General features: G+C 43.2%; 1 protein-coding gene across 3 annotated transcripts in view; it reads right to left on the bottom strand.

Moving 5' to 3' along the window:
* The window catches only part of FBXO11 (F-box protein 11), a 2,134,039-nt gene that overhangs the window by 787,063 nt on the left and 1,321,853 nt on the right, over positions 1–25,123 (bottom strand). For all 3 annotated transcript variants that reach the window (XM_044075082.1, XM_044075080.1, XM_044075081.1), the window contains exon 16: positions 20,021–20,106. In XM_044075082.1, the coding sequence (XP_043931017.1) occupies positions 20,021–20,106 (86 nt within the window). The remainder of the gene's footprint in view (positions 1–20,020; positions 20,107–25,123) is intronic.

Below are 25,123 nucleotides of genomic sequence, written 5' to 3'. Positions count from 1 at the left end.
CCCAAAAGAGTAGTCTTCAGGAGGAGAAGCTGAGGGAATAGAATCCTCAGCATCAGAATCTTCATAAGGAGAGAAGGAATAGTCTTGGTCCTCAGAGGAATGTGAAGAAATAGACAGTTGCTCAGAGGAAGCAGAATCTTCCTTTTGTCTAGGCCTTTTGTCAGGAGGCGGCGGGGAACCCCTGATAAAAGAAATCAAATCTTCAGCCATTTTGAGCATCTGTTTCTTACGCATAGGACCTTGAACAGGAGACTGAAGTGTAGTATTTTTTGATTTAGGAGTCTTCGACTTGGAAAAAGTTTTGACTGCAAGAGTCAGTCTGAATACGCCTTCAGAAACCAATGGCGTTTCTAAAGCACCGACGTCCTTGGAAGGTAAATCGTCGGAAGGGCCTGAAGTAAAAGGTTGCGTCGGCCTAGTACATTCCGTCAAAATATCCGTAGCGGTCTTGGGTTCCAGAACTGCGGTAGTCAGGGGCTGCGTCGGAGCCTCACTGATAACCGGAGAACCGGTGACCGGATCAACCGAGGCCTCGGAATCGGGCTTAGGCCTGGGCTGTCAGTCCTTGTCCCTGCGCTTTTTGTGCACGCCGGTAGCTCCGACGGCATGTTATAGTTAAATTTTCTACCAAAAAAGTGTTGTGCGAAATCAAATCGTCTTTTAATAGTATGCTTATTAAACCTAGCACAAAAACGACAAGAAGTGACGTGATCAGGGCCTAGGCAAGGTATACAATAAGAATGAAAATCCTTATGAGGTATTTGCTTCCCACAAGAAATACAATTATTAACTTTTTCTGACATCGGTCTGAGGCAAGCAAAGTTTCCCCAACGGGGTACTTAGCTTTATAGAAGACTTCGGTCTGAAATTCGAATTCGACAATCTCAGGAGTCGGCCAACCGGCACTTGCGAACTGCTTCTGCTTCGGGCACCGCGCGGCAAGAAAGACTGAAGAAAATGGCGGCTGTTGCAGTATATGTACCCCTGGTGCACTGACGTCAGGGATGAGGCAACAGCAACTGACGTCGGACCAAGACTTTGGAAATCCGTCCGACTGCGGGACCGCCTGACGACAGGATAACCCAAGTGTGATGACTGCAGCAGGGTAACACAATGAACATCTATGCTTACACACATCCTTAAAAGTGCTTAATCCGAGTTGGCTTCGCTTAGGACGTGCAAACACGCTTATTCCTGATTACTACTCCTTACACCCGCTTACCACTACGCTAATTTCTTTAAACGAAAAGAAAAAAGTGGTGATAGGTAAGATGTGAAAAAGTGAGCATGAAGAGGGGAAAACAATATGAAAGATAGCTAGGGATGTGCAGGATAGGTGTAGGGGAAGGTCCATAGCTGTCCATTTCTTCTATAGCAACAGCTGTGCATATATACAGAATTTGGAGGTAAATTTGGACACTCAAACCCCTTACAGAGGGGTGAGGACAACAATAATGTGTTGTGAAGCCAATTAGACCAGATTACGTGTCTGGACACATGCATAATGGACAGCTATGTATGGGGTGACTTTTTGTGGAAACAGATTGCCCCCCCCATTTTTTTAAGGCGAGAGTAAGATGTTGGGGAAGGATAGTAGGTATAATTGAGGAGGTAGGTTGGGTAAGAAGACAAACAAGACAGCAGACAGGGGCGGTATATGACATGTGGAGGGTACACACCTTGGATGGGGAGGGGTGGCTGGTAATCGGACGCCCACGAGCCCCCAGTTGGACACATTGGGATTGAGGTCCCCACCCATGGGCTGTCACCACTGCACCTTCACAGCCCCGAAGGTGGGTGTGCTGGGGGCTGAGCAGGAGGGGAAGGGTGACCCTCTAGATGCACCACACAGCCCTTAAGCTGGTGTAGCAAATCTCCAAATTCCTTGTGGAGCTCACTACGCACCAGACCCCGGACTTGGCTTTGGGTGACAGGATCCTGTCTGCACCCTTGTTCGGGAGGGATTGGTGAGCCCCATCCCCTGAGGCGGTTCCACCCAAAGGTGGCGCAGGACAGTACAGCTGTGTACACTTACCATAAATGTAGATGTTCGAGTGCATTCACTGTTGCAGTCATTAAATTTGGGTAATCTGCTGGCAGGTTACCCTCAGTCTGCCTGATTAACAAAGTCTTGGGTCCTGCGTCGGTTGCTGTCCCTACTTCCATGACGTCAGGGGTATATAACATGCAGCCGATGCCATTACATCAGTTTCTCTTGCCCCAGATGTCAGGTGCCCCCCTAATGGGGAGCAAATAAACATAAAAACTCAAAGGTACACCTCCAACAAAAAGCAAATACACCAAAAAGCTTTTAAGCATAGTAAAGGACAGTAGAGGTATAGCCAGAAGAAGTTAGGGGGCTGGAGGGAGAGTAACCAGGACTGCAACCATGAATACCACTCTAACATCTACATTTATGGTAAGTGTACACAGCTGTACTATGTTCTTCTTGTTTCACTGCTGCAGTCATTACATTTGGATAGATTCCCAAAGCTATGGTTGGGAGGAGGAGTTTATATGGCATTAGGGCCAGCTAGAAGGCCCTGCAAGTCGGCAGGGGCAAAGCCAGCTCTAGATTTAGAGAAAATTGGCACATGATAATGCTTGGTGAAAGTACGTACAGAACTCCAGGTAACAGCTTCTAGGATGTCCCTGGTAGGAACACCTCTGAGAAAGGCTGCAGAAGTAGAAGCAGCCCTGGTGGAGTGAGATCTGATTCCCTGAGGGATAGGTATTCCATGGTGCTTATAGCAGAAATGAATGCTATGGCTTATCCATTTAGAAATGGTTTGTTTTGAAATAGCCTTCCCCTCTGCCCCTGCAGCAAATGCTACCAGCAGAGAGTTTCTTCGAGGTTTAGTCCTGTCCAAGTAGAATCTAAGTTGTTTGTGCACATCCAAGGAATGTAGAATCCGTTCCCCTTTGTTCTTTGGATTGGGAAAGAAGGTTGGCAAATGAATGGACTGATTAAGAGCCACACTGGATACCACCTTGGGGCATGAATGATGGACTGGTCCTGAGTGACACCATGTCCGCATGAAAGATGATGAAAGGCGCCACTGCCATAAGGGCCTGTAATTCAGATATCCTTCTAGCTAAAGTGGTTGCTAAAAGGAAGACTGTCTTCCAAGAAAGAAATTTTAAGTCTGCAGTAGCAGCTGGCTCAAAAGGAGGTAGAGTGAGTTTCTCCAATACAAAGGTTAAGGTCCCAGGCAGGGGTTGGAGCTCTCCTGGGTGGTCTCAGGTTTTTTGCCCCTCTGAGATGCTGCTTGAGGAGAGGATGAGAGAAGAGCGGAGGTTCTGTGTTATAATGAGCTGAAATGGCTGACGTGTGGATTTTAATGGAGGAAAAAGACAGGCCCTTGTGAAGCATCTCAGTTAAGTAATGCAAAATCTGAGGTAAATTGGGCGCTGCTGTGCTCATCCCTTGAGATTGGTTCCAGGCACAAAATCTTTTCCATTTGTCAGCATAAGATTTTCTAGTACTAGGTCTCCTTGCCTCCAAGATGACATTCATCACAGGTTTGCTGAGGGATGATAAGGGTGAATTTAAGTGATTAGCCAGGCTGCAAGGTTCAATGCTGGAAGCTGAGGGTGCAGAATTTGGTTCTCCTGCTGAGACAGCAGAGAAGGGGTCTGAGGCAGGTGCCATGGAGAAAACTGCGACACACTGCTCAGGAGGGGGTACCAGTGTTGGCACGGCCAGTCTGGAGCAATCAAGATCATCCTTGGTTTGTCCTGTTTGACTTTTAGTAGAACTTTGGAGAGCAGAGGCAGTGGGGGAAAGGAGTAGACTGATAGGTTTTTCCAGCTGAAGGACAGAGCATCCACTTTCCAGGCTTGTTTGTAGGGAGTCCTTGTGCAAAACTTGTCCAACTGGTAGTTCTGGGGGGGGAGGCAAAGAGACCTATGTCTGGGCTCCCCCATTCGCTTGTCAACATATTGAAAATCCTTGGTTCCAGTCTCTACTGGGTGCATGAGGTTTCTGCTTAGTCCGTCTGCCAGTGTATTCAATTTTCCTGGCAGGAATTGAGCTTGTAGGTGTACGTGGTAGCTCAAGGCTATATTCAAAGGGGTTGGCCAGACTGCGGTAGGCTATATGAGCCACCTTGTAAATAGTGAACCAAACCAGCTCCAGGACAAAGACTTTATTGGCTAGTCTGCAGAGGGGGTAGGAATGTGTACCCCCCTGCTTGTTTATGTACCACATAACCGTGGTGTTGTCCGTCTTTAACATTAGTTGTCCTGGAAGAATGTAGTCCTTGAAGGCTATCAGAGTATACTGTACAGCTAACATTTCTTTTTGATTGATATGTAGGTGCATTTGATTTGGGTTCCATTTGCCCTGAATGCACCTCCCTGCCAAGTGAGCCCCCTATGCATAGTCTGATACATCTGTAGTTAGGGTTTGGGTGGCAGGGGGTAGTGTGAATGGTAGTCCGTTGTTTTGGTGGCAGGCCGCTGCCCACCAGAGGAAATCGAGGCACAGGCAAGGTATGATGGGAATCATTGTTTCCAGGCTGTGATAATGTTGACTCCATAGACTTTTTAGATACCACTGTAGTTTCCTCATATGCAGTCTTGCATATGGAATTAGAAGAATGCAGGAGGCCATGAACCCCAAGGCTTACAGTATTTGTCTTGCAGATAGCAGGGTTTTTGTGGCCACTTGTTTGAAGTAGGTTACCAAATAAATTTGCTTTTCTGGCATGAGGAAAGCCATCTGGGCAGTTGTATTCAAGCTTGTACCCAGGAATGTAATTTGTTGACAGGGTACCAGTTGTGATTTCTTTTCGTTTGTGGTGTACCCCATACAAGTTAGAATCTTTTTAAAAAATGCCAGATGATTTAAAAGTATGCCCTGGTTTTCTGCCTGAATTAGACAATCATCCGGGTATGGATATATTTGAATATTTCTTTGCCTGCAAAATGCAATAACTGGAGCCAGGCACTTTGTGAATACCCAGGGCGCAGTAGACAAGCCAGAGGGCAGTGCAGAGAACTGATGATGCGAGTGGCCTGCTTTGAAGAGTAGGCATCTTCTGCAAGATTCCCCGATTGGAATGTGCTGGTATGCTTCTTTTAAATCCAGTGTTGCAACCAGGCATCTTTGCCTAGCATAGGAAGTAATAGAAGAGTCAGCATCTTGAATTTTGGAATCTCTAGAAAGGTGTTTAGAGTAGACAGGTCATGTCTTCTGGTATTCCAACCATGCTGGTTTGTGCAAAAATAGAACACAAGGTTGTGTTTCATCACAATGAGCTACTGAGGAAATGCTGTTTCTTTCTGGACTGTTCAGTATAATAATGTGTTGCTTGGACAATCTCCCTTGTAATTCTGATATTCATACATGGCAGATGCTTGTTATAATCTGTAGTCAGACCTTGACATATTACACTATGAAAAAAGTACAGTTGTGTACACTTATCATAAATGTAGATATTAGAGTGTATTCACTGTTGCAGTCATCACACTTGGGTTATCTGCCTGCAGGTAGCCCTCAGTCGGCCCAAAAACTAGAGTCTTGGGATTTCTGCGTCGGAAGCTGTTGCTTCTTCCATGACATCAGGTCGTCAGGGGTATAAAACAGGCAGCAGATACCATTACATCAGTTTTTCTTGCCCCAGATGTCAGGAGCCCCCAAATAAGAAGCTGGTATATGGTGTGGAACACCACCAGTAAAAAGTAAATACCACTGCCATTAAAAATAGCCATAGAGAGGAGAGGAAGAAAGGAAAGAGAAATCCGGGGGCTGGAGGGAGGGAAACCAGGACTGCAACAGTGAATACACTCGAACATCTACATTTATGGCAAGTGTACACAACTGTACTATGTTCGTGTTTCACTGTTGCAGTCATCACACGAGTTGATTCCCAAAGCTGAGGAAGGGTGGAGGCAGCCAAAAAGTGTTGGGGCTGGCTAGCAGGCCTTGTAAGACTGCTGTAGCAAATCCAGCACTGGATTTAGAAAAAATAGTTAAGTGGTAATGCTTGGTGAAGGTGTGTACAGAACTCCTGGTTGCAGCTTCCAGAATGTCTCTGGTAGGGGCTCCCACTGAGAAGTGCTGTAGAGCTGGAAGAAGCCCTAGTGGGATGTGGTCTGATCCCCTGTGGGATAGGTTTTCCATGGTGCTTGTAGCAGAAACGGATGCAGTGTTCTATCCATTCGGAAATGGTTTGCTTTGAAATGGCCTTGACCACTGCCCCTGTAGCAAAGCTGATTAGCAGCTGGTCAGGTTTTCTGAAAGGTTTAGTCTTGTCAAGGTAAAACCTGAGCTGCCTGTGCACGTCAAAGGAATGCAGGATCCTTTCCCCTTTATTCTGAGGGTTAGGGAAGAAGGTTGGCAAATGAATGGATTGGTTTAGAGCCAAACTGGACACCATCTTAGGCATAAAGGACGGGTTAGTCCAGAGGGAAACCCTGTCAGCATGGAAAAAGTACAGTTTTGTACCTACCATAAATGTAGATGTCCGAACTGGATAGCATCTGCAGTCATAACAAATGGGTTGTCCTGTCGTCAGGCAGCCCTTGATCGGCCGGATTCCAAAGTCTGGGTCCGGCCGCTGATGTCGCACTTCACCCGACGTCATCTCTGCTGGTCTTGGGTATAAAAGCATCACCCGACGCCATTTTCCTCAGTGTTTCTTGCCCCAGATGCCAATTGCCCTCTTGGAAAGCTAAATTTTGGGTAAAAGCCAATGTTTCCAAAATAGTAGAAGGCAAACACAAAAATAAACATGTATGTACATATATACAAACAAATACACCATAAGAGACTCCCCAGCTAGCTATTAGGAGGGTAAATACCTAGGAGTACCACAGAGGGGAAGGAGGGAGGGTAATCCTGACTGCAGATGCTATCCAGTTCGGACATCTACATTTATGGTAGGTACAAAACTGTACTATGTCCTTCATGGATGCATCTGCAGTCATAACAAATGGGTAGAATACCATAGCCAAACTAGGGGAGGAGGAATAAAAATTATGGTGTAGTCAAAATCCCTTGCAGTACAGCAGTGGCAAACCCTGCTCGGGATCTAGAATATAGAGGTAAGTTATAATGCTTGGCAAATGTATGCACGGAGGTCCAAGTAGCCGCCTCAATAATGTCCTTGGTTGCCACTCCTCTTAAGAAAGCTGTGGTAGTGGCTGTAGCCCTTGTAGAATGAGGTCTTATGTTCTGTGGAATTGGTTTTCCATGGTAGGAGTAACAGAATCTTATGCAATTTCCTATCCATTTGGAGATTGTCTGTTTGGAAATTGATTTTCCTTCCCTTCCTGTTGCATAGGCTACAAAGAGCTGGTCAGTTTTTCTGTTACCTTTGGTTCTGTCCAGGTAGTAGCGTAACTGTCTATGTACATCCAAGGTATGCATTATTCTTTCACCTCTGTTTTGTGGATTGGGAAAGAAGGTAGGTAGGTGGATTGCCTGGTTTAAAGACACTCTGGATACCACCTTAGGCATAAATGTAGGGTTAGTTCTCATGGACACCCTATCTTGATGGAAGATTAGGAAGGGTTGCACTGCCATTAAGGCCTGTAGTTCCGATACCCTCCTTGCTGAAGTAATCGCCAGTAGGAAAGCAGTTTTCCATGACAGGTGTTGTAGATCTGCTGTTGCTGCTGGTTCAAATGGAGGGAGTGTCAATTTTTCTAGTTCAAAATTCAAGTCCCATGCTGGTAATGGTGGTTTCCTAGGAGGTTTTACATTCTTGATCCCTCTGAGGAACTGCCTGAGTAGAGGATGTGAAAAGACAGGAGGATCAAAGCTGTATTCTGCTGAAATAGCTGATGCATGTATCTTGATGGAGGAATAGGACAGGCCAGTATGTAGAAGCTCTGCCAAGTACTCCGGAATGTTAGCAATATCTATGTTCGACACATCTTTTCCTCTTTCAGTGCTCCAAATGACGAACCTTTTCCATTTTCCTGCATAGTTCCTTCTTGTTGAAGGTCTGCGGGCTTCAAGGATAATGTCTTTAACCCTTTGTGAAAGGTCTGGGTTAGTTACTGCTATGTGATGTTCCAGGCAGTCAGTTGCAAGGTTTTGAGGTTTGGATGTAAGATGCTGTAGTTGTTTTGAGTTAACATCAGAGGCATCAGGGGTATTGACCACATTTTCTCCCGAGACATGCTCCTCAGCAATGGGTACCAGTGTTGTCTTGGCCAGTTCGGAGCTATCAGAATTATCCTTGGACGTTCTTCTTTTATTTTCAGTAGTACCTTGTGTATCAAGGGAAGAGGTGGAAATGCATATGCTGTCAGGCCTTTCCAGCTGAAGGATAGAGAGTCCACCTTCCATGCAAATGGGTGGAATGTCCTTGTGCAGAATTTTTTGAGCTGGTGATTTAGTGGGGAAGCGAATAGATCTATTTGTGGCATTCCCCATTTCTTTGTGATGGCCTTGAAGATGTCCTGGTGTAGCATCCATTCGTGAGCATCCGAGGTGGTTCTGCTTAAAATGTCTGCTAGGGTGTTCTCTTTTCCCGGTACAAATATTGCCTGTAACTGGATGTTGTAGCTGAGAGCCAGATTCCAAAGGTCCAAAGTCATTCTGCATAGGGGTAAGAATGAGTGCCTCCCTGTTTGTTGATGTACCACATGACTGTGGTGTTGTCTGTCCTTATCATCAAATGGCCTTCTTTGAGGAATGGTCTGAATTTTAGGATTGCCAGTTTTACTGCCAGCATTTCTTTTTGGTTTATGTGCAGGTGCAGTTGGTCCTGAGTCCACAGTCCTTGCACGCATTTGTCCAGCATGTGTGCCCCCCATCCTAGGTCTGAGGCGTCCGTTGTGATGGTTTGGTTTGCTCGAAGTTTGTGGAAGGGTAAGCCTGGGTTTGACTGGCATGCCCGAGCCCACCATAGGAACTCCTGTTTTAAGCATGGGATTAGTGGTATTTCTGTTTCTAAGCTGTGCCTGTGTTGAGACCATAAATTCTTTAGGTACCACTGTAACTTTCTCATATGCAGTCTGGCATGTGGGACCAAGATTATGCATGATGCCATGAAGCCCAAGGCCTGTAGAACTTTTCTTGCTGTTAGTTTGTTCTGCTTTGTTAATGCCAAGAAGTAAAGAGGAAGCTCTTTTTGTTTTTCTGCAGTTAGGAATGCCATCTGTTTTACTGTGTCCAATTACGCGCCCAAGAAGGTTCTTGTCTGGGATGGTATCAGCCTTGACTTTTGTAAATTGACTGTGTATCCCAGGGCTTGTAGCAAGTAAATGACCCTTTGTAAATCTGTTGTCAGCTTGCTTTTGTTGTCCGCTTGTAATAGGCAGTCGTCCAGGTATAGATAAATTTGGATTCCCTGTACTCTGCAGTGAGCGATTACTGATGTCAAGCATTTTGTGAATACTCTGGGCGCAGTAGATAAGCCAAAGGGCAATGCTGAGAATTGATAATGCTCTGATCCTGCAAGAAATCTGAGGTATCTTCTGCAATTTGGTCGAATGGGGACGTGCAGGTATGCCTCCTTGAGATCTAGAGTTACCAGCCAACACTCCTTGCCCAGCATGGGAAGAAGTTGCTGTAGGGTCAGCATTTTGAATTTTGGGACAATGATGTATGTGTTTAAGATGGACAGGTCGAGAATAGGTCTCCAGTTTTTCTCTTTTCTTGGTACTAGGAAAAGTCTGGAGTAGAATCCTTTGCCCTGTTCTGTGATTGGTACTCTTTCCACAGCTCTCATTTTTATTAATTCTGCTGTCTGGTGCAGGGCTTCTACTTTTTGATTTGGGGGCAGGTTTGGCATTCCTCTTTTTACTGGTAAAGTGTGGAAGTGGAACCGGTAGCCTTGGTCTATAGTTTGCAAAATCCACTTGTCTTTTGTGATGTAGTGCCAATTTTTTGAGAATAAGGCTAACTTTCCGCCTAATGGTGCTGCTAATTGCTCCCTGGTAGGCGGAGACAGAGCCAAGTCACTGTGATTGTCCGGTTGCAGTGGCAGTGGTTGTGTCTGTGCCTCGGTTATTGCCTTGCCACTGTCGTCCTCTGTAGCCACCTCCTCTGGATTGATTTCTGCCCCTAGAGCGTCTGTTCCTGCCCCTTTGTGATCTTGTGGAGTCAGGAAAGGACCAATTTTTGGCAGGCCAGTTCCTGCTAAACCTTGGGGGCTGAACTTGTAGGAAATCTTTAACTGTTTGTACAGATTTTGCCTTCTCTTCCATTTTCTTCATTACCTGCTGGACAGGTTCCCCAAATAGACTGGTCTTATCCATAGGAGCATCCAATAGCTTAGCTTTAACATGATCCGGCAAGACCTGTTCTTTCAACCATGCATGCCTTCTTATCACTGTGCCAGTCATGGCTGATCTAAATGAAGCCTCCAGTGCATCATAGCCACATTTTAAAGAATGGTTACTAACCTGTTGGATGTTATTCACCATTTCTAATACATTTTTCTTATCTAAAGATTCATCAGAGGACAGCTTTTTAATTAACTGATCAAGCATAAACTCTTGGTATTGGATCATGTGAAACTGACAGTTTAAAGCTCTAGCTGAGAGAGTAGCAGAGGTGTAGACTTTTTTCCCCCATCTCTCTAAGGACCTGGATTCCCTTTCAGAGGGAATAGGGTTTTTTGCTGTGGTCGAGGCTACTGCCTTAGGCCCCTGGGATATAGTTTCGGGGTCTGCAAGTGGAGCCTTGTATAGGTGGTGATGAGTGTCTGGCACCCTGTAAAATCTATCTGGTTTGGCAGGGCTGGAGGTAAAGAAACAGATGCAGTGCAGACATCAATAAATGCATCGTCCACAACAGACAGGACAGGAGGTATAGCTAAGGGCCTATGTTGTGGTAAGTGCAGAAAAGTCCTAAGCCTTTTCTTGAATCAGAGAAATCTTGTCCCTGCCATTGGAATTGTTCTCTCATGGCATGTAAGGTTTCCCCAAAGGAGAATTCCTCTGGTGGAGAGGCAGCTGGAATGGATTCTTCAGCATCTGAGTCTTCATAATTGGAAAAAGGAGCCTCTGGCTGGTCTGTAATGTCTGAGTCATCCGCAGAATCATCAGAGGACACAGGCTCAGGGGGCTCTGCCCTAGGTCTCTTTTCTGGGGGCTGAGAGGCCCTGTCTGGGTGAGATTGGGATCCCCTAATTAAGGATATCAAATCTTCTGCCAGAGTAAGCATTTGTGAACTGGAAGTGGGCCTGAGTGAGGGTGGTTTAACAGGCACAGATTTAGCTGTTTTGGCTGCTTTAGCCCTGGCAAAGGCCTTAATAGACATGGCTGCAGGAGGCCTTGCAGCACCACGTGCTGGGGTAGAGATATCCAAGGGGATGGTGTCTGATAAATCAGTAGGAACCACAGTTGTAGGCAAAATTTCTGAGGCCGATTCAGGCAAGTTAACAGGAGCCTCAGTAGTAGTCATGGATTCGGCTGAAGATTGACCAGTTTTCTCGGTTTCGGCCGAAACAGAGACACTCGCGGCTTGCTTCACCGTGGTTTCGGCCGAAACCGCGGACCACGAGTGTCGGTCTTTTTCTTTGCGTTTTTTTAACAATTTGGGTAGTTTGAGGATCCGACGGCATAATGTACGCAAAATCTGAGCCGAAAAACTGTTCAGCAAACTCCGACCGACGCCTAAGCGTCGGTTGAAGGAAGCGCAGGCCGAACAGGCTGCTACGTCGTGGTCTGGGCCTAAGCAAGGCAAACAGTAAGAGTGGAAATCTTTATGAGGTATTTGTTTCCCACAAGTTAAACAGTTATTGACTTTTTCTGACATCGGCTGAGGCAAGAAAGAGTCCCCAACGGGGTACTTAGCTTTTAGAAGTCTTCGAAGTAGTATTCGGTAGTAGTAATCTCTGGATCTGACCGACCGGCACTTGCGAACAGCTTCTGCTTCGGGCGCCACGCAGCAAGAAAGACTGAGGAAAATGGCGTCGGCTGATGCCTTTATACCCGAAGACCAGCAGAGATGACGTCGGGTGAAGTGCGACATCAGCCGAAGCCGGACCCAGACTTTGGAATCCGGCCGACCGAAGGGCTGCCTGACGACAGGACAACCCATTTGTTATGACTGCAGATGCATCCATGAAGGACATTAAAGGGTTCCACCGCCATTAGTGCCTGTAACTAACACTCTTCTTGCTGAAGTTATGGCTAAAAGCAATGCTGTCTTATACGAGGAATTTTAAATCTGCTGAAGCCGCAGGTTCAAAAGGGGGAAGCGTGAGCTTTTCCAGTACTAAGTTAAGGTCCCAGGCAGGGGTGGGTGCTCTCCTAGGGGGCCTTAAGTTATTAGCCCCTCGCAGGAACTGTTTGATGAGAGGGTGAGAAAATAGAGGTGGCTCAGTATTACAATGAGCTGAAATGGCAGAGGCATGAATCTTAATGGAGAAGGATAGGCCTCTGTGGAGTTGCTCTGCTGGGTAAACCAGGATTTGAGGTAAGGAGGGCACTGCTCTGTCCTTTCTTTGAGACCGATTGCAACAACAATATCTTTTCCACTTTTCAGCATAGGATTTCCTAGTACTAGGCCTTCTGGCTTCAAGAATGATGTCCAGCACTTGTTTGCTGAGGGTTTCTGGAGGTGTATTCAGGGGATAAGCCAGGCTGCAAGGTTTAGGGTTTGCAACTGTGGATGCAAAATCTATCCCTCCTGCTGAGACAGCAGGGTAGGGGTCTGGTGAAGGTGCCAGGGTGGCACTGTTGTCAGACTGCATAAGAGTGGTTACCAGTGGTGGCGTGGCCAGTCTGGGGCAATAAGAATTGTCCTTGGCCTGTCCTGTTTGACCTTGAGAAGTACTTTTGAGAGGAGGCAGAGGGGGAAAGGCATAAATTGAGAGGTTTTCCCATTGGAAGGATAGGGCACCCACCTTCCAGGCCCTGCTGTGAGAGGTCTTGGTGCAGAATCTGTTCAACTGGTGGTTCTTGGGGGAGGCAAAGAGGTCCACCTCCAGTGTCCCCCACCTCTGGATTAGAGGGTTGAAGGTGCTGGGCTTCAATTTCCACTCGTGTGGTTCTAGGAGATTTCTACTTAAGTCGTCTGCCAGTGAATTTTGCTTGCCTGGCAGGAACTGAGCTTGTAGATGCACTTGGTTGCTCAAGGCTGTGTTCCATAGGGCCATGGCTAACCTGCAGAGTGGGTAAGAATGGGTTCCCCCCTGCTTGTTTATGTACCACATAACTGTGGTGTTGTCTATTTTTATCAGCAACTGTCCTGGAAGGATTACATATTTGAAGGCTGTCAGATAATTATGTACAGCTAGCATCTCTTTTTGATTGATGTGCAGGAGAATTTGGCCTGGGATTCACTTGCCCTGAATGCATTTGCCTCCCATGTGAGCCCTCCATGCATAGTCTGATGAGTCTGTTGTCAGGGTTGGGAGGCAAGGGGTTGAGTGAAAGGCAGTTCCTTGATGTGGTAGCATGCTTCTGCCCACCAAAAGAACTCTGCCTTTAGACAAGGTATGATTGGAATGACTGTTTCCAGGTCCTGAGAATGTTGGCACCAAAGACTTTTTAAGTACCACTGACGTTTCCTCATATGCAGTCTTGCATATGGAATTAGCAGAATACATGAGGCCATGAACCCTAGGGTTTGCAGTATTTTTCTTGCAGATAGCTTGGTTTTGGTGGCCATTTGTTTGAAGTAATTGGTCAAATAGACCTGTTTTTCTGGAGTGAGAAATGCTATCTGGGAAGTTGTGTTCACGCTTGCTCCCAGGAATACAATTTTTTGACTGGGCATCAGTTGTGATTTCTTTTCGTTGATTGTGTACTCCAATGAAGTGAGGAGTCTTTACAAATTCCAGGTGCTGAAGAAGCAATTCCTGACTCAGTAGATAAGCCAAAGGGAAGTGCAAAGAACTGACAGTGCACAGAGCCTGCCCTGAAGCAGATATTTCCTGCAAGACTCCCTTATGGGGATGTGCAGGTAAGCTTCTCTAGGGTGACTAAACAGGCATCCTTGGATAGCACAGGGAGAAGCTGTTGCAGGGTAAGCATTCTGAACTTTGGGATCACCAGAAAGGTGTTGAGAATTGATAGATCCAGGATTGGGCGCCAAGAGCCAGCTTTTCTGGGCACCAGGAACAGTCTGGAGTAGAAACCCTGCCCCCTTCGTTCTACTGGAACAGGTTGAATAACCCTGATATTGAGCAGGGAAAGTACTTGCTTTTGAGCCTCTGCACATTGGTTTGGAGGAAGGTTTAGAAACCCACTTGGGATTTGCAGTGAATGGAAGTAGAATCTGTACCCCTGGGATACAATGTTTAGGACCCATCAGTCCTGAGTAATGGACATCCAGTTATTTGCATGAAGGGCAAGTTTTCCTCCTAGGGGCACAAGTAAATGGGCAGGGCTAGGAAGGATAATTAAAAAGTCATTGTGAACTTTTGCCATAAGGGGGTGGCTTACCACTCCCTGATTTTGAGGTGGGAGCACTACATTGTTTAGATCTCTGCATACCCTGAGACTGTAGTCTGGGTGGCCTGTTTACCCTGGGTTTGGACTGAGAAGGCCTGGAAGGGGCTGAAAAGGACCAGTTTTTAGAAGGCCAATGCCTATTGAATCTAGTTGGCTGCACTTGTAAGAATTATTTAATAGTTTGCATAGATTTAGCTTTTTCTTCTATTTTTTTTTAAGAACCTCTTCTGCTTTGATGCCAAACAGTCCTTATTTAAAGGAGCGTCTAGTAATTTTGATTTAACATGATCTGGCAATTGTTAGTTCCCTCAGCCAAGCATGCCTTCTCAGTACAGACCCAGTGACTGCAGCCCTGCAAGATGCTTCTAGGGCATCCAAGCCACACTGCAAAGTATTGGTTTGCAGAATGCATTAACTCTTGTAAATCTTTATTTTCTGTACAATCTGGAAGCACCACCATTTTTTGATTAATTAGTTCGAAACTATGTTATTGGTACTTCAACATGTGAAACTGGCAATTTAATGCCCTGATGGCAAGAGTTGCAGAGGTATAAACCTTCTTACCCCATCTGTCTAAAGCTCTGGAATCCCTGTCTGAAGGGGTAGGATTTTGGGCTGTAGTAGCCTTAATACCTTTAGGTCCCTGGGAAACGGTCTGGGAAATAGTCTCTGGACCCACAGTAGGATTCTTAGAGAGAAATTTGGGAGAATCAGGTGCTCTGTAGTACCTGTCTGGTTTTCTAGAGGCCAGTGGTAGTGTCTGGAGTAAGATCATCTACAACATCCAGGACAGGAGGTATAGCTAGAGGCCTGTGCTGAGGCAACTCTAAAAATTCTCCGAGTCTCTCTTTGGACTGAGGGTAGTCCTAGCATTCCCAGCGGAAATGCTCTCAAAGTATGCAAGGTTTCGCCAAAAGAAAAATTCTCTGGAGGGGAGGCAGTGCATCTGAATCCTCACAGGTTGATAAGGGCATGTCCTGATAATCAGAAAGGTCAGAGTCCTGGTCAGTAGAATTAGAATGAAACTCAAGTCTTTGTCTCATAGCAGGGGAAGGCTGGCTTCCCCTAATTAGGGTAATAAAGTCTTCAGCCATTCTAAGCATTTGTTTTTGTGGCATGGGAGCTTGAGCATAAACTTTAGTCGTCGGTTTTCTAGGCGTAGTGCATACTCTGGGCTTGAGAAACTCGGTAGTTTTAGCTAAAAGCGAAGTTGTCGGTTTAATTTGAACATTGGTAGGTCGGAATACACCCTCAGAAGCCGGTGCCTGCACAGCGGCTCCAGACCAATCCAAGATAGAGACATCTGCAGGTTCCATAGTCTAAGAAGCATCTCGCGGTGGGCATACCAGACTCCGAATGGGTGGGCATCAGGAGCTGCAAAGGCTCCTCACTGAGTACCGGCGGACTGGTGACTAGCTTAACGGAAGCGTAACCGGCAGTATTGGACCTATGCTGTTTGTCGCTGTCTTTACTTTTACAATTTTTCGGAAGATCGGTAGTCACATAGCTTATCAAAGCCATTTCGGAATATGGAGAACGAGAGCAAAAGAATTTAGTGACAACTATAGTCCGACGACGAATGGTTCAGGTGTTAAGGCACAAAACCAACAGCAAGGGACATTGTGGTCTGGGGCTAAACAGGTGATGCACTAAGAATGAAAATCTCGGAGTTATTTGCTTTCCACAAGCATGACAATTGTTAACTTTTTCTGACATTGGTTAGAGCAAGAAAAAAGGATCCCCAACGGGGTACTTAGCTTTAGAAGACTTCAGGTTTGAAACTCGAAAAATGAAAATTTCAGGTAGCGGCCGACCAGCACTTGAACTGATTCTGCTTCGGGTTCCTTCTCGGCAAGACAGACTGATGTAATGGCATCGGCTGCCTGTTTTATACCCCTGACGACTTGACATCATGGAAGAGGCAACAGCATCCGACGCAGAAATCTTAAGACTCTGGCATTCGGACTGACTGAGGGCTACCTGCAGGCAGATAAACCAAGTGTGATGACTGCAACAGTGAAACATGAAGATCATCAATTGTTAACACAGTATTACTATTCGGGGACCAGATCCTGGTGCATGGAACATTTCTTACAGCTAATCTGTTAACGTCAACATTACATCTACATTCAAACTACCATATACCAAAGTACACACAACAGTCTGGTGTTTAGAGTTTTACTGACAGGTTACTGCTACACTTTTACTGATATATATCCTGTACATCAGTATTACTCTGTTAATGTCTTGTTTATTCAGTACAAACAGTAGACATTACTAACTACTGGCAGGTGACATTCTACTGCATTCTACTTATTCGCCCTGACTACTGCTAGCTAGATTGTACTCATCAGTCTTGCGATGCAGCCTTAGCAATCTACTGGCATGGACTTCCAAGTTTACAACCCTCTCTTCTGCAGCCGTATAGGAGATAGAGAAACATTTATGCATACCTTTCTATGTCATATTTAGGCTGGACTTTGATGCATGAGAATTGATAGTGGCACTTGCACACCGTTGCGACATTCCATGCCCGAGCATCTTGGACCCACTGCTCCAAGAGGTCCCTTTTCCTTCACTTTAAGTCAGCATGGTGATGCCAGACCTGCGCTAATTATTGGTAAACATTACAGTTTAAGCACCATTTACTCCTAATAAGTATAGCTGAATACAATTAAGCGATGATCATCTTTCAATTTATGGACTATCAGGACTGTGGGATTGATTCCTTCTTAATGCCATCTTATGATAATGTATGTTTCCCTTCCATGACATCCCTCTATGTGCTTTCATTATATTACATTCTTTTGTAGCTGTACTGTATGGGACACTTGTGTTTATATGTGTGTTTCACATCTGTACAACACTGACACCTCATATTTGAACCTGCTACATTACCCTGGCCAACAAATACATATTATTCACTACCTATTTATAAAAAGATACATTTTAGCCCTGTTTCACATATGAAAATGAATGAACTGCATTGGGGCTTAAACTTTGACTGTCTGAAGGTTAAGCGAAAGCTCTAACCACTACACTATTCCACTTTGAGTATTCTGGCTGTATATTTCTATTTAGCTCCTTTGGATGTTAACACTCTGCTCTGCATAGCTGCACAGTGCTCACACCTCCTCAGCTACGCTAAAACTTTATTGGGAACAGGGAAAAAAAAAGTTAAAATGGTGTTCTGTTTTTATTTATCTTTAGGGTATGTACATTGCTTTCTGCCTCTTATGGCAGGACATCTGGACAAAGTGTGACATGATGGGGGGACAGATAGGGACAGATTTTAGATACTGCTCTTGCCAGCTTAGAAAGTTGACAGAACAGGCTTTGCATTGGCATGACTTTTCTGAAGGGTATAATGTCGGAGACTCAAATGTCTCATATTTTCCAACTTTGGACTTCAGTGCAAATCATTAATTTGCCAGAAAACCATTCTTTTATGGAGAGTGGACTAAATATATGAGGCTAAAATTTGGCATTCTGCGAGAATCTGTACAGTTGAAGGTATGTGTGTGCATTTGCACACATTTCCTGCTTCTGCAGGATGCAGTAGTGTCGTACAGCACTTTAGCAGTACAGGGGGTGTGTCAAAGAAGCTGTGACACAGCCCCTGTATTGCTTTCTTCTTTGCAGGTTTCATTTCGGTGTCCATGGACATTGAAATACTGGCATAATATTAGAGCTACACTCTAATATTATGGCAATATGGCTTAAAAGTGCACTGCATGGACACACCCCCTGTGCTCATTCTAGTTTCATGGCCATCTAGTGTAGACAGCAGCACGCCCTCATGAACATGCAGGGCGGGTTGCTGTCCTATATGGCCACAAAACGCTCTGTGCAGGAATAACACCATTCTTGCATAGAGAGCTTGATGAATCCCAGGGAAAATGTTTAAATTTATATAATTCTATGAGGAAATATAAACCAACAAAGTAAGTTCATTTTAGGAGACTGGTATTAAGGAAACAATAAAAACAGCATTATCAAAATATGACTAATTGGGATGGTCAAAACATACAAGTGGAATATTTGATAAACTACTCAACACAGCTACAAAAAAGGGACTAGTCTTGCCTAATGATGAAGAGAATTTAAAAGATCAGGGAACAAGAATTATACATAAAAATCAATGGCTATTGTGTTAGCTAATATCTTACATAAAATATTGCTAAAATTAACACAAAGGACAAAGAGGCTTTGTTAATGACTGAAAGGGATACACCACTGCTATATGCTTGCTAGTTTCTTAAAGCTCAAAGTGGGCTTAAAAAAATGATAAAGCAAGTCCAGTAGCATTTGATCTTTAAAAATGTTTCTGCCTCAGATGAATAGCATTTTATGTATAAAGTAGCATACAAAGTGCTGAAGATAAGTTTGGGAACTGGACTACAACAAGAATAAGACGACCCAAACAGATATTTGAGTTAGCAAGAACACAACTGAGGAAATTAATGTAATGACAGGAGCTGGACAACTATGTTCCTTTCCCCATAACTTGTTTTAGTACTGGAAGAATGACAAAATTACGGAATTAAAAAAAGATATCAGGAGGGTAAAAGTAAGGCATGGTTTAGAAAGTTTGCAGATAAAAGAAAACAATAATAAATGTTATTTCTATGCACATACACATATATACACACATACATATATATATATATATATATATATATATATATATATATACACACACACACATACGAACACACACACGTGCACAACACGCACACCCTAATATAAAGTTAAATGAACACACAAATACACACAATAAGGAAACAGGAAATATAATAATGTATACAATAAATATAACATGTTACATATACACATTTTATATCTACATGTATGTAACATTTATTTTAATTACAGCAAATGGTAGAAACTGAAAATCTATACAGTCTACAAACCTCATATAGAATAATATATGCAGTTCAGGAGGCCTAATTCTTGCAAGGATACAGAAATGAGAAATTAATATAAAATGGTGTCCAATAAACTGCACCAGAAGAAACAAACTACATTAACTCTGTTAAAAAAATACAAGTGAGAGCCTGAAACACTGTAGGAAATCAAAGGAATCCCTTTTACAAAAGGGATACAAGAGAATGAAAAATACACAGAGTGGCCATTTGCTAAGAGAAAGAATTTTAATTTACAAAATGGGCAGCAGAGGATTGAGACCTTTTTGGGGGAGAAGCAGTCTCAAATCAGGAAATCCATGAATATTTTAGACAGATGCAAGCCAGTTCATACAATGGCAATAAACTAAGCTGTTTCTTGAGAATGATCTGCAGTTATCTGATCAGCAGGGATTTGGGCAAGCTAAGTGACCCTAGGGGCCTTACTGACCCATAACAACTGTCCTGCATTACTAAGCTGTCCCAGCCTAACATTTCCTTTGTTTTTTAACCAAAGCATATAAATGAAATGAACTCATATATACCAACTGATCTGCCACACCTTCACCAAAACTCTCCCTCCCCTAAAAAGTGCCTATAAAAGATTAACAGTACAAAATATGGCCAGATAAACACACTCAGTGGCAAGTAAATTATACCACACACAAATCTTAAAAGCAGTAGGTTAGACGAAACAGTGGGCAATAAAGTGGGCCACATCTTTAAAAAAGATCTATAACAGGTTTTACCTTATCTGAACACCTGAGTACATGTGATTATAGATGTCATTGTCTTCAAGCACTCCATGTCCATTGTCATAAAAGTAAACACCAACCTTAAAAAATGAAGAAAACAATTTTTCTAAAAATATATGTTGAAATCTAAACAGCAAATATAAAATAGTGATTACATATTCACAGAAAAGAAAACCACAAAACTGTTGCATATGACAAAAAAAAACGAGAGAGAGAGAAAGAAAACTATCTAGAACAGAGGTTTGTAATCCGTAGCTCTTTGGCTGGCATTCCTGGCTCTTTGATTAGTTAGAAATTTGTCTTAGCCTACAGCAGCATTGTTAAAATAACTCAACACTGTTAAAACGTTTACATGTACACTGTTTGAAGAAATCAAGATACGGTCAATACACAAATCTATTTAGATGTTTTTTTTAAACTTGAGGATACATCCATCCAATGTGACTCTCAGATTATTATAGCAATAACCCACGCCTGGGTGTGGGTAATGCGGGATTTAACCACGGTTGGCGTGGTTTGGTCCCGAGGGCGAAGCCCGAGGGACCAAACAAAGACAACCGTGGTTAAATCCATTACACCCAGAAGTGAGTTATTATATTAATGACATTATTTAAGAAAAGAAATAATTACTTTTCTTAAATAATGGCATTGTATAATACCTCTTTGCTGCCCTTCCGCAGCTGTCTGGTATTCAGCGGCAGTTCTGATGTACTGCGCATGCCTCGCAGTACATCAGAGCTGTGGGCAAAAGCAACGGAGAATGCAAGATCTCTGTTGCTTTTTACTGTTCGCTATGTTAAATGGGTTTAACATAGCGAGACAGCTTTAAAATAAGCAAGCGGAGATCTCCGTTACTTATTTTAAAGCTGTCTCATATGTTAAACCCATTTAACATAGCAGACATTTAAAAAAACGGAGATCGCAAGATCTCCGTTGCTTTACACTGTGTCGCTATGTTAAAGGAGTTTAACATAGCAAGACAGCTTTAAAAAAGCAACGGAGATTTGCGTTGCTTTTTTTAAACCTGTGTCGCTATGTTACTCTTTTAACATAGCGAGACTGTTTTATACTAACGGAAAAAGTCCGGGCAACCGGACCTTTTTCCGTTAGTATATTGAGGGATTTACAACGAGCACGCTGGTTGGGATGGCCAATCAGCGTGCACGTTTTAGAGGAAGAATTGTATAATAGGTTTGTTGATGAATTTTTAAAAACATTTTACATTATTAGAATGAACATGTACAAAGATCAGTTAATCAGTGCTGATTGATGCATACTATGCAGTCCTCAAGCATGGCGTACTTACATTCTTTCACCAATAGGAGATCCATTTTCTTTATTATTTTAGCTCCTTTTCCCCTTATTTGTTGTACAACACAGATCTGCCCTTTACCAGCAATTACAAATATAATACAGTAAAAGAAATCAAATACAAGCTTCAATCATATCTATGTTATGGGGTTTTCTAGATCATTATCTTTGGAAACAAATGTAGTAGCTCTAAGCATTTGTGTATTCAGAATGCACATCCAGGGCCTACAAATTCAGTTTACTGAATTTACATGCTCTTACCTCTTTCTATTGATCTGAGTTCTGCCTCTCATTTCTAATACATTTTAGCACCTCAGCAATGTCAAGCTCTTTTTTTTATTTCCATTTCTTTATACTGCTTTCTTGACTAACAAAATAAACCAACAACTTTTTATTTCAACAGACCTTTCCTGGGGTTAAGAAAGTATTACCCTGAGCTGTAAGCCTCAACACAAGTGGCCAGCCTCTTGCAGTAATCCTTTCTAACTCAGAGACAGGCTCACTGCAGTGACTGCCATGGCTGGAAGAATTACTGCATTGGCTTGTCTTGCTGGCCACTTTGTAGGACAATGAAACATTCCAGGGGAACTGCCAATGCTAATTATCCATGTGCTGTCCCATGGATATACCTGCATTAAAAAATCTGGACAACCTACAGCTAGCAAACACCCAATATCCCAAGGCAACAGAAAGAGCCTTCTAAAAAACTGCCCCATAGCACTGAATACTTTACCACATAAAATACAAAAAAACTAGCAAGCTGTTTCATGAAGTTCTTGAAAGCACACCTCAGGAGTAAATACAGGAGAGCTAGGACATATCCAAGAAACTGGTGCCTAAGCTATGCTACTAAAATTCAAGCTATGTTTAGCAATGTACAGCCATAAAGATACAGAGAAAGTTAAGTAACTCGTGTAAATATGCAAATGAATAATGCTACTATCCTTGAATGTAATGCAACAATTTGTGTAAAATCATGCATGCGAAAGCACAACTACAGTAGTTATTATTAAACATTTATTTATTTTTTTTGTATTAGTTTTCTGGGGTAGAGCACTGATCTCCATGGAGCTTTTTTTGACAATGCCCAAAAGCAGTGTCTGGTTAAATGACTTGCTCAGTCACACACTTAAGACAACAGAGGCCAAGGGAATCAAACCGTGCACCACTGGACCGCAAGAAGCAGCTTGCTAATGGTGCCCCATCCACTCATCCAGGCTTCTCTTAAACAATGTCATAAGAGTTGCTCTGTTTCACATGAACTGGTAGCCTGTTCCAAAGATGCGGCAGTCACTCAGATAAATCTGTCCCTCCAGCATGTCCTATTTAAGTCACAGGCCAAATGTAAGTCCCTGGAATGGGTAGTGCTAGTCCCATTTGATTTACGGATATGCAGCAAGTTCATTAGGTTTAGGTCTTGGATTGTTTTGTAGGCCAGGCATAAGTCTCCCCTAAAGTTTATACAATATGGAGTACAGTGACAGGGACTTTAGTTGGTCTGTGTAAGGTATGTGCTGCAGCCTCTTGAGCTCTGTTAGAAAACTCTGAGGGCTTTCTAATTGCTACAGGTGATTAGTATGGTACATGCCAAATGGGGCGTTATACTCAATTAAGGGCCTGTTAAGTGCAGAGTATGGGGGGGGTACAACTTCTTTTGCTCTCGAGGAGATGCCTTTACTAATCAAGTGTACTATGTAGAAAGCTTTCTTTACTACAGTAGACACATGGTGGTTGAAGTTAAGGTCGCAGTCCACTTGTGATCCCAGATCCCTTACCACTTCATGGGCACTTGGGGTACTGCTGATTTGACAGTGTGAGGGGGACATTGTTTATGCCAAAGGGAATGATGATGCATTTCTTTGCATTCAGTTTGAGACCATGACTAATACACCAGTCATTAGTCTGCATTTGTATACGGACACCATTTGTGGATTCAATGATTGCACCTAGTTTGCAGTCATCTTAGTTTTGACCTGAACCTGTCCAATTTGTGAGCCAGTTGGAAACCCATCTTACAATGAAGGGGTTTCCATTTAGCTTACTAAGTTCTTTATTATCGGTAATGCTTGAATTTGGGATTGTGTTGAAAGTGTTTGCCAGGTTGAGATATGCTGTGTACAGAGATTCGCCCTAGTCAATGGCCTTGGTCACACACGCCCACACACCCCACACCCACACCCATGCACCCACAAATATCTAATGGTCAAATATGGGCTGGTTGTAGGGAGTTTCGTATTAGTGTTGCAGGTTTTGGAAGGAGGAAATTGCACTGTGCTAGGTAGCTGTGTTTTGGGTTTCATGACAAAGGTTTTGGCTATACCATACACTTTTGGCATTAGGGTGTAAGGAGTGTGTACATAAGAGAATGCAGGTTAGGGTTAACAGTAGGGTGAAGAGAATAGATTTAATGTGGTAAATATCTGAGGGTGTTTGTAATGGGTATTCTCAAGTTAGAACTACAGGAAAGGATAGGGAAGGGGATGTATTTAAAGTTGTGTGTGTGGTCTAGTGTGTGGTGTGTCTCGAGTGTTTTGTGTAATGGTAGTACTACAAAAAGTGTTGTTTTATGTTAAAGTTGTAGGGATCAGGTTGCAGGCAGGGGAAGAGTTAGAATTAGCTGACATTAGTAAGGTAGAGTGGGGGGCTGCCCAACCTTACTAATGCCTGGTAAACCTACCCTTGTCCATTACCTTACTTTAGGAAAAACACTTTCCGTAACTACTACTATTCAGACAAATCTTATATGAACGTAGTGAAGCAGCAGGGATTTGGTTAGGGAATACCAAAAAGAAAATGTCTTCCTGCAACAGACATATTCGTTCTCAAGGAGAATTTCTTGGCATCCATGTCTCAAACACAACACCATGATTACAGTCAGATACAATCATAAACCTCAGTTTTTGACAGGAGAACAGCAAAAAAAATTCACTTTGGAAGCTTCACTCTCAAGGTGAATCTTTGTTTCCATGACGAAAACATGTAAAGGGTTATGAGAGGGGAGGACCAATCATAACTCATACTGTTCTATGTACAATCACTTACATAAAAAAAGAAAAATGTGCAAGAGTGTGAAGACTGGTAGAGAAGGGGTGAAGCCTGCCAGCCTAGTCAAACAGAATTTGATACACAATTCTGGCATTTGTAAATATAAATGTAAAATACAGGCTTGTGTCTTAAATGTAAAGAAATGCTGTTTCAATAATGTGGCAATATTGCCATCTGCTGTAAGGAAAACTAAGTCAAGCATTTCTTTTTGGTCCTTTAAAATTAAAATTACTTTATGTCCATTCCTTTGAAGTTAGAATTTGGAGTCGATGAGTCTGGAGTAAGCATCCTGCCAATTGTTTTAAGGATAAAGTTAATCACCAGAATTTACACGTGGAATGTCCTTTATTGCTCTATGTAAATAAAATTAATGTGTAGCCTGGGAACTCCAGGAAGGGTGTAAACAAATGATGTAATGTTTTAGCAGAACTGCAACTTAAATTTAAACAGTGAGAACCAGAGATTATTAAGCATTTTTGTCCTGATATCCATCTCATCAGCACTCTGCCTGTCTCTTAAGTTATTTCAGAAGTATGCTTTTTGTAGTAATAGCTAGAAAATTAGAAAAAAGTTACACTAAGTGTTTTTCTGTTATGTCAGAACTGTACTACTGATTTATTTTAAGTTTGTGTGATCTCTGAACTCTTGAATAGCACTGTGGTGTAGTAGTATTGTCTTGTGTTTTAATTATTTATTATTAAATATTTTAAAATCTTTTACCTGTGGTTGGTTTATGTAGAG

This window comes from Protopterus annectens, chromosome 6.part0, assembly GCF_019279795.1.
Source record: "Protopterus annectens isolate FY-2018-M chromosome 6.part0, PAN1.0, whole genome shotgun sequence".
NCBI lineage: Eukaryota > Metazoa > Chordata > Ceratodontiformes > Protopteridae > Protopterus > Protopterus annectens.
This window is presented reverse-complemented; position numbering and strand designations above follow the sequence as displayed.